At 38.7% G+C, this 13593-nt stretch overlaps 1 protein-coding gene across 32 annotated transcripts in view; it reads left to right on the top strand.

The window, feature by feature from the left end:
- PPP6R3 (protein phosphatase 6 regulatory subunit 3) overlaps positions 1-13593 on the top strand; it is a 69134-nt gene that overhangs the window by 21002 nt on the left and 34539 nt on the right. For 23 of the 32 annotated variants that reach the window (XM_087950751.1, XM_087950743.1, XM_087950736.1 and 20 more), the window contains 5 exons: positions 4841-5073; positions 10483-10669; positions 11254-11391; positions 12437-12502; positions 12781-12893. In XM_087950751.1, coding sequence (XP_087806877.1) covers positions 4847-5073; positions 10483-10669; positions 11254-11391; positions 12437-12502; positions 12781-12893 — 731 coding nt within the window. In that variant the 5' untranslated portion in view covers positions 4841-4846. Of the gene's footprint in view, positions 1-2548; positions 2675-4840; positions 5074-10482; positions 10670-11253; positions 11392-12436; positions 12503-12780; positions 12894-13593 lie in introns of all 32 variants that reach the window. The other 9 variants (XM_087950746.1, XM_087950724.1, XM_026668177.2 and 6 more) reach the window with 1 other exon arrangement.

Genomic DNA, 13593 nt, shown 5'->3' with positions numbered 1-13593 from the left:
CTTTGAGCATTTCCAATACATACTTCATCAACAGTGTTTATCAACAATATTTTCCTTAGCCCGGGTTATAGTATGGAAATGCTTTTTAGATTTTTCTTAACTGAAAAGGAGACTGTAATAACCACCTGCCATGTAAATTCTGCATATATGCCACATAATTTGCTCTCATTAAATAGGTTCTAGAAAGCACATAGGTGATCACTCCTGAGCATGAAATATTCGACATTTTCCTGTATTCATTTACAGGATAATATTCTAAGGCTACCTGTTAATGATGGACAGTTACGTTTTTGAAACTAAGTATCAGGGAATGCATCAAATGAGAATTTTATTTTTTAAAATCTGGAACAAAGCATTATGTTCCAGAGTTTCTGAACAGAAACTGCTGAACAGTTTTGAATCAAGCCTTGATTCCATAAAACTAAAACTCAGTATGCTTTGGTTGATTGGAGTTTTGGACAAAAGAAAATTTGGATTGGAGGTGGGGAAAGGGCCATTGTTAGTGTCTGTATCACCCTTTTTCTTTCCTTTTCAGCAACTCCTAATGTGACATACTCTATTTCAGCAGTCGCCAACCGGTGGGCTGAGGCCCACTGGTGGTCTGCGAGAAAATTTTGGTGGTCCGCAGAGAAATGTCATCCCCAGAGCACCCCCCCCCCAAAGCAATTAATCCAGGCTGCGTGTAACAGTTTCCAGCTGTTGGCTTGCTGATCATATATTTGCAAAAGATGCTTGCAAGCTTCTTATTTGTGTAATTGCACCTGTCTAATAAGTCTGGCATCAACAGTTTGGAATGATATGTGAAATTGAGATTAGATTTTTCTCTGATTTAACAGAAATTGAATAAGGGCAAGAAGTTAAATATATCAAATACATATTTCTATAGTATCTTTTGCAGCTGTCTTCTAAAGTAAAAGAAGAGTGTACTGGCACAGTGTAAAAGGACACTACAAAATGTACAAGTGTTAATGTAAAGTTAAATGAATATCAGTATTCTTGGTGGTCATCTAAAAGCTGTGGAGAAATGCTCATGTCCTTCTGTGATGTAATAATGCAGATCCCTGACTCACTTGTACTGTAAAAACAGCATAAAACATGGCATGCATATCGAAGGCAGTAGCCTCTAATTGTAAAGCCAAAAAAATAATCTCACAGCTACCTTGTTACGTGCTACCTTAACTCTTGGTGCATTGATAGGAAGTTAGAAAAAAGAATTACTGAAATATCTATTAGTGAGAAGTTTCCATGTGTACTAGAGGTGTGAAAAGAAGACTTTTTTTTTTTAAATTTTTCGTCTATGGAGGTGGAGTATGGTCACTTAGAATTTGTTTTGTACATCTGGAGTAAAGATTATGAATATTCCTGGTAAGTAATAGAACAACAGAAAACTCAATTAGAGAAGATTGCTTCACTAGCTGTAATGTATTGATTAGGAAAAAGCTGAAGACTAATAAGCTAGCCTTTTTTTTAATGGCAATTCTTAAATACTGAAATAATCTTCACAAAATGATCTAGAATCTCTTTATCATATTTGATGAGATTATAGCTGTTAAATGCAAATAAGCCTGGAAAATAAAATTTTAGGGTCAAATCATCCAGATACCTCCTTTTTTCACTTACAGTAGAAATGCCGATTATATATTCAGTTCTTGCTATATTGGCATTTTGTTTCCTGCACTCTGTGACAATAAAAACTATTTGTATGACCCCTCAGTCATTGTGAAGATAAATGTATTTTTTGCCTGAAAATGATGAAATCCAATAAACTATTTTAATACATCATTGAATCCTATGTTCAGTTTGTTTCTTCTTTTTGAGAGACGGTCTGTTATAGTGGTTAAGGTGCTGGCCTAGAAACCAGGAAGCTCTGAGTTGTAGTTCTGTCTTAGGTATGAAAGCTGGCTGAGTGGCCTTAGATTGGTCATTTCCTCTCAGTCCAACCCATCTCACTGGATGGTTGTTGTTGGAAAAAATAGGAGGAAGGCTATCATATATTTGCCACTTTGAATTATTTATAAAATGATAAAGGCAGAGTAAAAAACAAAAATATTCTCTTCATTATACTTGTTCAAAGATCAATAACCTTTTCAGCAGCAACATATACTTTGCTTTAATAAATTTAAACAAATAATGAGAGGCCATAGATTTGGCTGTCATAAGATTTTGAAATTTTTTAAAATAAAAATGCTTTTTATTAATTTTTCTTTTACTTTGAGAATCAGTAGACTAGCTCTCCTAAGAACCCTCCATTATTGGGTTCAGCTTTGGTGGTTGTAGTCTTCTCTTGCAATGCTATATATACTCTCCTTGGGAGCAAATAACACCGGACTGATAAGACTTTGCCAGAACTATATGAAATTAGGTGGCTGTTTTGCAACCTAGTTGAGAACCAAAGAGTGTTATGTTAGAATAGTAAGTGGAACTTGGATAGAATATGTGTTTGTTAGCATAATTACATCTTAAAGATTTAAGTTCAATAAAATATATATTTTTGGGGATCCTGCAATTTACCCTTTGATCCATGTTGGGTATTTTTCCTTATTCCAAGGGTCCTGGTCTCCTGTTGAAAGTGATGGAATAATCTGGCCAGCACCTGCCATATTGAGAAACCAGCTCCTAAAACAGCTTGCCTGGGAGAAAGCTTGTGAAATAACGCAGTAACATGTTTGCAGTAGTATGCTTTCTTTTTTGTTGATATTTAATATTGGTCTTCCATGACTACTATTACAAATTAATGGGTCTTAAAGATTGTAGAATTTCATGTACCATGAGGTACACATATTTTCTTGATACTAAATTCCATCTTCTTGAAAGGTCTTCTTTTTAAATGTCCATTGGGCTAGAGGTTGAATGCACAAGGATTTTTCGTTCACAAAGATTTGGAATTCTTTGAGAAGAGCTGAAATCTGGAAATCAGATTTTTAATAGGATATAGGGCAGAATTGCTTTATATGTTTGGAATAAGTGGTAGCAGTGGCCTGATAAATAAGCCAATGTTGGATTTTCATTTGTGTAAAATATATTTGATGTATAGAACTTAAATTCTGAAAAAGTACTAATATATTAATTCATTGGTTATTCTTCTGTCTTTTTAATTTTATGATGTTTAGGTTGATACCAAAAGCAGGTGATAGTTAACTTTATTGGGTAGGGGTCATACTGCAAGAGGCAGCCAAGCCAGAAATTGGCTTAATTATTTATAGCTCTGTACATACTTTTAAAAATCCTGTGTTAAATCCTATATCATTCTTTTGGTCCCCTCCATGTCTGCTAAATATTGTTTCTTACTACAATGCTAAGGATCTACATTTGGAAGTAAGCTTTATTGGTTTCACTGAATTCAGTTCCAGGTGTGTATATTTAGAGAATTGTAATCTATTTTTAAAAGGCCAGTGCATTGAAGTATGGGCCCACAAAACACGATTGGCTTTGATAAGGTAGTTTCTTTCCCAAAATCAAAATGTGTATAGTTCTCTCCCTATGATTAAACTATCATGCATGTGCTTAATTGAAGATAGGTAGTATTTAATTCAAAACAATGCAGGATTGGCTGTACATGAAACTTTTGCTCTCTGTGTTGTCTTTAAAATGAAACAACCACAATTATCATTGTATGATTTTAATTCATTGCAGTTTGAGCACATAATATCTTCATAATGTAATTAATTGGTGGTTGCCATTACCCTGCTTTAGGAAATTACTAACTTACTAAATTGATGGATATAGAATTGTTGAGCATTTTGAAATTTTACATTAATATACAGAGAATCATCTAGCTAATTCCTATTTTTTCTCTGAAATAAAATTCTTCTAATGCACCCTAATACTAATTTATCTTTAATACAACCCTCTGAGCCTGACAGTCGATATTTTGGTCTAACTCCCATCAGCCTCAGTCAACGTAGCCAAGGTTTGGATAATGGAAATTGTAGCCAGTTGAACATCTAAAAGATCCAGATTGGGGGAGGTTGTTTAATGATACTATTTGAAATATTAAGAGTAAAAAAAAAAATATTTTTTTATTAAAACAAATAATTGGACACTGATTTTTTAAAAATCATGAAATCATGAAAGGATTTTAACTCTCCCTCGTTTCCTTCTTAATTTTTAACAATAATGAGGCAGTATTGAATTATTCAGGAAATAATAGCGTAAATATTTTCCTAATATTCTATATACGCCAATACATTTTAAACATTTTCTTTATCAAATAAATTTATTCTGGTAACGAAAGAACAGGGACTCAGTATGAGGCCTGACAGTTTGTTTGGTTTGTTCTGATGATGCGTTTTGCAAACTCCAGAAGACATCCAAATTTTATTCAAACAGTGACTTCAATCTCTGCAAATACTGTCTGAAGAGAAAAATATGAGAAAATACATAGACGCTTAAGGATGGAAATGTGGATCAGCAATAGAGTTAGATTAATTTTTTAATAGCAATTTCCTGAGTTGACCATTGTTGGAATCAGGCTTCGAGTAAAAAAGGGCAAAAATATGCTAAAATAGTGTAAAATCAAATTTCTGAGTCAGATACTTTTCTTGCTGCTGTTGATTAACACACAAACTATTTCCATGTTAAAATCTTGGGATGACTAATCACTGTATTGATATATTAAAGACATTGGCTTATCATTTAAGGCACTTTGATACCGGTGGTATTTTTCTTCCTTGCATTCTATTTATTTATTTATTTTGCTACAGTAGTTTCTTGCTTTTACGGGGTTTTTTTGCATATGAATTGAGAACGGGGGTGGTGTGTCGTGGAATGGCTTTCTTAAGCAGGCTTTTTAAAAACTACATTAATTAAAGCTATGTGTTATTTTTCCCCCTTTCTCCAGACCAGCATGTTTTGGAAATTTGATCTTCATTCATCATCCCATATAGACACACTTCTAGAGAAAGAAGATGTAACACTGAAGGAACTGATGGATGAAGAAGATGTGTTACAAGAGTGTAAAGCTCAAAATCGCAAACTTATAGAATTTCTTTTGAAATCGGAATGTCTGGAAAATCTAGTATCATTCATTATAGAAGAGCCACCTCAAGACATGGATGAAAAGATCAGATACAAGTAAGTAATCTAAAAGCTAGACACTGAAAAACTAGGAAGTTGGGAAGAGATTTTGCATGCTACTAATTTTAGGAAAGTGTGGGTTGTATGCTAAGATAAATACTCTCAAAAAATCTTCTCTTTCATGACTTGCTAAGACCATGTAAAATGAAAATAATTGTATCAACAAAAATTATTTATTGTTACTACTAATATTTGAACATTACTTTGTCTTATTCGGGGTGGGCAGTTAATTTTCCCAAGGGGCATAGGAGAAACTGGGATTGTTGTGAAGGCTGAACCAATAGGCTTCTCAAATGTGTGTGCGGTTGTTCTGAGACAGCCTTAGCAGAAGCAAGAAACAGACTCCTTGTCACAAAACCCCCCTCTTTATTTACCTCTTGTGAATTAATGGCATTCACCCACCAAAAAGTCCAGGCAATAGTCCTTCAAAGAGTTAACTGCAGTAACAGACCTTATCAGTTCCTTGCAATAATTGCAAGGCGGTGGCTTGGAAAGGTTGCAAATTAAGTTCTTTCCTTCTACTTATTCCTCAGCCAAGGAGGAGCCATTCAGTGTCCACATGTGCTTTGCTTCCCAAGTCAACTCCTTGGACTCCATTGTCCCCACTCCTAACAGCTCTGCGCGTATGTGCTGGAACAGGTCCCAGCTGCTCTTCTTCCTTTCTCCCATGAGCTGTTCAGAGCATCTAGAAGTGGGAGGTGCTTCAGTCTCTTCTGGAAAGGCTGGGCTTAAAACTCCAGGACGCTCCTCCTCCTCCACGGGACACCTCCCTCACTTCCAATCCCACACTGCACAGGGAAGTTGGACTATTTCCGAACAATCACAAAGCATCAACCTGTTGGAGCTGCGAGCAGTTCATCTGGCATGACGCAGTTTTCTACCTTTTTTCCAATCATGCCACGTTCTGGTCTTGACAGACAATATCACAACCAAGGCCCACGTAAACAGATGGGGGGTACCCACTCCAAACTTCTGATGCTGGAGACGGCCAGGTTGTTCAAGTGGGCCGAGGCCAATCTGTTTTTGCTCAAGGCAGAGCACATAGCAGGGGCCTTAAACACACAAGCGGACTGGCTCAGCAGGGCCACGATAGATCAGACAGAGTGGCGCCTACACTCGTCTTTCTTCCAGGAAGCAGTGCGGAGGTTTGGGCAACCGGTGATCGATCTATTTGCCTCTCCCCTCAACGCCCAATTGCCCCGGTATATTTCAAGGTACCCGACTCAGGGGGAGGTGGCCGTCAACGCCCTGCGATGTCAGTGGCCTCCCAGACTTCTATATGCGTTTCCTCCACTCCCTGTAATACCCAGGTTGATCCAGAAGTTATTGGAGTAACGAGCGGAATTGATATTGGTCGCCCCTTACTGGCCCAGGCGAACATGGTTCGCGGACTTACAGGACCTGTCGAGAGAACAAACTTGGAAAATTCCACTGTCGAGGGTTTCTCTCTCGCAAGGGCCAGTACTTCACCTGGACCCACAATGGCTCAGCCTAGCTGTACGGAGGTTGAGCGGAGCCGTTTAAGGACCCAACAGATTTCAGAGGATGCCATTGCCACCATACAAGCATCCAGACGGTCCTCAACAAATCGTATATACGAGGCCACGTGGTCCGCTTTCTGTTGCTGGTGCCGGGGGTCTAAGATCGACCCAACCGCCCCATCATTAGAACAATTATTGGACTTTTTACAGGAGGGGTTGACCAAGGGCTTATCTCCAAATATTTTACGCAGACAGGTGGCAGCCTTAGCCTCGGTGATATCCTGGGGTGACCTTCGTTCCATGGCGCACCATCCACATGTCCACAGCTTTCTTAAGGGTGCTGCAAACTTACGACCTCCTGTATTTCACCGCTATCCCACTTGGGAGCTCAACAAGGTGTTAACCGCACTTACAACTGGCCCGTTCGAGCCTTTAAGAACCGCTAGTCTCAAATTCCTGACATATAAAGTGGTCTTCTTAATTGCGATCACATCAGCAAGGAGGATTTCCGAATTGGCAGCATTGTTGATGAGAAAGGACCTGTGCGTGTTTCATGCGGACAGAGTAGTTCTCAGATTGGATCCATTATTCACCCCTAAAGTAAATTCAGTCTTCCACAGAGCACAGGAGTTGGTGCTTCTAAATTTTTGTCCGAAACCATCTCATAGACTGTAGCATCAATGGCATCGACTTGACGTTTGAAGGGCATTAAGCATCTATCTAGACCGCACGGCGGCATTTCGAAAATCTGAGGCTCTATTCCTATCCTTCAACTCATCCACTTTAGGACACAAGGTGTCGTCAACGACCACTGGTAGATGGTTGAGAGCCACCATAGCTAAAGTTACGAATGCCAGTCCATCTCAGTTCCTAAGGCAGGGGGGCCCCGCGGGGGGGGGAGGGGGGAAGTGGCGGTGGGGGGGGGAGGGGCGGTAGAACGAACGAGGGGGGGGCCCCGCCCCCCCTCGCGCCGCCGGAGGTAAAAGGCTTCGGGCGGCATTGAGGGGGCCCCAAGGTGCGCCCTCGTGGGGGCCAGGGAGGGGGAGGGTGGCGGCGAGGCCGTGCCGCGGCCGGGGCGCCCGCCGCCCGCGCCTGGCCCGTGGGCGCCCTGGTGGAAAAAGGTGGTGGGCAGAGGTCGCTAAGGTCCCCGGAGGCCGAGTCTCCCGCGCCCGCCTGTTGGTTTGGGGCCGGCAGGACGCCAGCCCGTTTTTCAGGGGGGGACGACCAACGGGGGTGTCCGCGGTGCCCTCTTACAGCCCACTCAACAAGGAGTGCGGCAACATCAGCTGCATGGACCACACGGGCTTCGATAGACGAAATTTGCAGAGCGGCAACTTGGGCTTCACCATCGCCCTTTGTCAGAAATTATAAAATTGATGTCTATGCCTCAGCGGACGCTTCATTTGGCAGAAGAGTCCTGCAGAGGGTCCACAGAGTTTAGGAGTGGATTTCGATCCAGACGGAGTCCCTCCCTAAGGACAGGCCAAGCTTTGGTATGTCCCACTTCTGGATGCTCTGAACAGCTCATGGGAGAAAGGGCGTTGGTACTTACCTGATACGCCCATTCTCTGTGAGCTGTGAAGAGCATCCAGCCCCACCCATTTCTTTCTGTCTGGTGGGGTTCCGTTCCGGTCAGGGATCTAGATAAGGTGATGAGTTCCGGACTTTGGCACTCAGTCTTCGCAAAACTGGGGGACGCTGGGGAGGTGTCCCGTGGAGGAGGAGGAGCGTCCCGGAGTTTTAAGCCCAGCCTTTCCAGAAGAGACTGAAGCACCTCCCACTTCTGGATGTTCTTCACAGCTCACAGAGAACAGGCGTATCAGGTAAGTACCAACGCCCTTACTCATATCAGCCTCTGAAGGCAACTGCCTCTCAGATGGCTGGGAAATGTTGGACAGCCCTGGCTCTATCTCTGCGTCCAACACATAGCATCCATCAGAGGCGTCCACAGACTCCAGAACTGACCCAAATTCCTCCCCAACCTCCTCTTTGTCTGAGTCTGCCGCCAGCTCTACTGGAAGCTGGCAGGCCACAACAGCAGGGTACACTTCATTTGATTGCTAATTTCTAATTGATCTCACGAGGGCTAGACAGGGACAGCTGGAGGGCCTGATGTGGTCCAGGGGCCATAAAATGCTGAGGTCCGATTTTTCTTGAAGTGATTTGCAATCAACTTTTCTAATGAAATATTAGATATTTGAGTAATATTAATTTTATTGGTAATATTAGCTATTGCTAATAGTAATAAAATTGCTAATAGTAATAAAATGCAAATATAAATTAAAGCAATATAAAATTAATAGATTCAGTTAAAAATGAAGGGATGAAGGAAAAACAAAAATGTAACAACAGCCATTCACATAACAGTTCATGCAGGGACTTGGTGAAGAGAGATATTTTCCATATGACATCCCCAAAAATGTAATTTAAGAAACTTTATGAATATGATAAATGAAAATGTTTCAAAGTATAGGCTTTACAGATCTTGGTAGATGCAAGAACCTCATATCAGGCTTCTAGTTTAGAGCCATATATATCAAAATCAAAACTTTGAACTGCTCAACAGATGATTGGTAATTGGTACATTTAGTTCAACAGAGGGGTAATTTGTAGGGTCCACTACCCCATCCAGTAACCTAGCTATTGTATTCTGCATCAACTGGAAGTTCCACATCTCTGTATAGGCAGTCTTGTAGAAAGCATATTATAGTAATACTCTTAAGTGAGAACATGTGAACATCTGTAACTCATACAATCAGATCTTCACCAACTTTTTGTTGCTGCAGGAAAGCATAATGGGGAAAATGAAGCATAGGATTGGTTTTACCTTCCAACAATCTCTTCTTCCAGAAGAGCATAACTATCTTTTTCCTAATTTCCTAAATAAATGAATAATGTATATATTTTTCAACTATATTTGTGGCTGCATTGGAGAGCAATCATCCCTGTTGGGAGAAAGGCTCAAGCAAGGAATCAGCCTGGACTTGCTAAGTAAACACAAATAGAGCTAGGTCTGACTCCCTCCCCTTGAATGCTTTAAAGCCTTATCCGGTTGTTCCCAGGCTAAAGCTGTCAATCTGGGGAGACTCCTGTGTAATGGGCAGAGAACAACAAAGTAGTTAGTTTGAACTCTACATGCGTAGGTCTAGTTGTTTGCTCCTGACAAGCTGGTTACTATTGTATGTCACACCCAGTGGCCACTTGGATCTTAATTGTAAAAATTGAAACATGTTTATGGAGGTTTTTGTGGCCTGTGGAGCAGTAATCAAAATAGATTTTTCTGTTGTGCCTTGAGGCGATTGTCAAATTGGCATTCCTGATTGTTCATGGGAGTGTTTCTTGCTACATTTCATAACAGCTCGCCAAAGGGTTTCTCACTTGCCCCCTGTAAGCCTTATAGCTTGCTGTGGCTCCTGTTGCTGGTTGTTGCCTACCAGAGGTGTACCTCTAAGTGGCTCTGTCTTGTGTGTTCCCATTCCTCTGGTATGGTGCATGAACGCCACATAGGAAGTGCTGATGTTGCTACACTGACCAGCTGCAACTTTAGATGTTTTCTGGATGCCGCTTACTCTTTCCAAATTGATGCTGTACATATCCTATCGTTACACTGCTTTTTTAATTCTCAACTTTTGCTTTTGGTCAGAAGTTGGGGTTTGTGTCAGGGTTAGATCCGATGATGCTAAGGATACTTTATGTTGGTTTTATAAATAATGTCTACTTATATATAAATCAATTGAAGACCTATATAAAGTAGCTTCATTGAAGTGCTATTCTCAAATGGAAGTTCTATGAAACCTGCACAGGTTGTGAAAGTTGGCTGGGTTAATTCAGAATTTAACAGGTTGCGAAATAATAATGTATGTCTTTTTTAAAATTTATGGCTTTGTAATTCTAGTAAAATAAAACCTCAACTATTTTCTTTTAGATATCCAAATATATCTTGTGAGCTGCTTACTTCCGATGTTTCACAGATCAATGATAGACTGGGTGAAGAGGAATCATTACTAATAAAACTGTATAGTTTTCTTCTAAATGAGCCACCTCTAAATCCGTTATTGGCCAGTTTCTTTAGCAAGGTTCTGAGTATTCTTATTAGCAGAAAGCCAGAACAGGTATTTGCTTTTTGAATTTTTATGTTTGAGAGTCTGTCTTTCTAGTATCATCTGGAGATATATTTTTGAATTTCTTGATGGAGTTGGTTTAACTGAATCAATAGGAGCCATTTTTTTCAGTCTGAGCACTGTTTTGTACCTAATAGACTTGAATGACACACACACACACACACACACACACACATTCAGAATTAATCATGAGCCTTTGCTATAATTTTCAATCTGAAAAATATGCCAGTCTCATAAGCTACTTATAGTAATTGAATATTTTTTTAAAAAAAATAACAAAATAAAAATAAAAAATCCCAAGTGTCTGTGCTTTATTTTAAATGTTCTGCCTGCTCAGAAAAAACGGAGCATGGACTAGAATTTTTTTTTGACATTTTGGGTATGTACAAGATACCTCACAACAGTATTTAGTAAAAAATACCCATCATAATATAGTGAATGTTATAAATGAACATTCAGCAAATTCAATAAGTTATAAATTGATACCAGCAATTTCTTCAGAATCTTCTTGTTATGCTTTGTTGGATTCAAAATGTTTTAGAACATTCTATTAATACCTGTTCATATTTTTCCAGATTGTGGATTTCTTAAAGAAAAAGCATGATTTTGTAGATCTCATAATAAAGCACATAGGAACCTCTGCTATTATGGACTTATTACTCAGGCTACTGACATGCATAGAACCTCCACAGCCAAGGCAAGAAGTATTAAATGTAAGTAATTTATTCTTTTTCAAAATCCATATCTGAATAATACATTTATTAGGTCACTTAAACTTAATAACAGTTACTGTTTCAAATTCTTCAAACTCTTTATGATTTATAGTGGCAAACAAACCAAAAAGAAATGCAAGGAGAGAAAAGAATCAACTGATGATGCTACATTTACTCTTTTATGGAGTTTGGAGAAAATTGTGCAAATTTAAAATTAGGTTGCATATGAAACTGCAGGTTCTCCCAAGAATTGCTGTTGTAAAGAAGGCAATACTGTTGATCTTTGCAATTGAAGACTTTGGAAAGTGCTCTTTTGACTATGAGAAAACACCATATAATCAACTTAAATTTATTTTAAAATTTTGGTGCCCTCCCATCTGTTCTTTTTACCTTTAATTTCCTCTTCTTTAGTCATTTCAGGTGATGCTAAATATTTTCTTCTGACTTTTTGCATCCCCATCTAATATTGGGTTTTTTCTTATCTTATACCTCTCCAAATCCTGTGTATTTTATCCCTTGTGTTTATTTCATTTTGATATCAAATTTTCCGTTTAAAACCATTTTTGCTGTATTAAGTGAGGGCAGAATGCAGCTTAGCTATGTTGGTGGCCTCTTGACAATGTATTGAAAAGATAATACCAACCTGACTGCAAATCTACAGAAAATGTAAAAATAATGTGTATCCTTATCACCTGACAGGCTTGACTTACTGTAGGTCTCTGAACTGTTGATTTAGTTATGCAGGCTTACATAAGTAGAAAATAGTTATTTATTTCTTAAATAATTTATTATTATCTTGTTTCAAAGGTGTATAAGAATGAGCTGTTTTATGATGTAATTGTATAACAAAGTAAATACATAGCATGCTATACTCCCTGATAGTACTTGTAGTTTCCTTTCTGCAAATTTTGAATATCTTAGAATTTTTGGGAATGCACTTTAGTGTTTAAATAGCACCAGTGGGTGGATTATGCAATAATTATATTTAGTCTTAATTCTGGAAGGTGATTTTTTTTTTTAAAAAAATTACCATATGTCTCTACAGTGGCTAAATGAAGAGAAAATTATTCAGCGGCTTGTGGAAATCGTGCATCCTTCTCAAGATGAAGATGTAAGGAAGATATTTTACAATTCATATTTAGTGTTATATATACTTGTATTCTGCTTATAGAGTTTAAATTTTTTTCACTGTATACTTAATTATATGAGTACATTAAAATAGTGGGTTCTGCAGTTACAGGACTGAGGAAACATCTTAATCCACTTACTTAAAGTATAATTGTGCCTTCTACAAAATAGTGAATCTGTGTTAAATTGTTTCTGGTATTAACTAGCAAATAAAACTGTTTAGCTTTCTTTTCCCTTTACAAATTCTCTCTTGTTCTTCAGAGACAGTCAAATGCATCCCAGTCACTTTGTGAAATTATACGCTTGAGTAGAGACCAGATGCTACAAGTACAAAACAGTTCTGAACCAGATCCACTGCTTGCAACACTAGAAAAGTAGGTTGGTGTAAAGATATTACTTTACTTTTAAACCACCATATTCTCTATGGATTTTGAAATTATAAATTTATTCCTTCTGAAAGGAAGAATAGAGATATTTATAACTGTAAGAGTGTCCATATAAGTTGTAGCAAGCAGTAAATAAATAAAAACAATATTTACTCTAAATAGCAAATATGGTATTCCCATTCTTAGAAAAGTAATTCAAGACACATGATAGCATAGAGTTTTATTCATTCACTTATGTAATGTCTTCGTTGCCTCAGCTCTACTGCTTTCCTATGCTTTGCAATACAAATCATGGCGCTAGTTATCACCTTAAAGCCTTATATGACACAGGGCCAGGTTACTTGTTGGAACCATTGTCTCCAGTTGTTTTATCTATCCCACCAGATGGAGCAAAGTGGTATACTTCCCAAGCCCACTTTCCTGTTCATCAAGGAAACAGTGGCATCTTGTGGAAACCAGGAGATGGACATTTTGCATTGGAATAGCATCCCCCCATCCACATGGTCCTGATCTCATGGCCTTCTGAAAGGCTATATAAACCCACAGGGACTTAGGGCAGGTTGTTAGTAAAGCCTGAAATAGGTGAATTTGTCACTGAAGAATACGTATAAGGTGCCTCGTTTTTTATATTTTGTTCATTATGCCTATATTTATATTCATGTGGTTTTTATTCTTTTTTATTGTGAGC

This window comes from Notechis scutatus, chromosome 1 (genome assembly GCF_049901735.1).
Source record: "Notechis scutatus isolate UNSWTSFEM ecotype Mainland chromosome 1, rNotScu1.2, whole genome shotgun sequence".
NCBI lineage: Eukaryota > Metazoa > Chordata > Lepidosauria > Squamata > Elapidae > Notechis > Notechis scutatus.
Note: the sequence above shows the minus strand (reverse complement) of the source record. Positions and strands in the feature narration are given on the sequence as shown.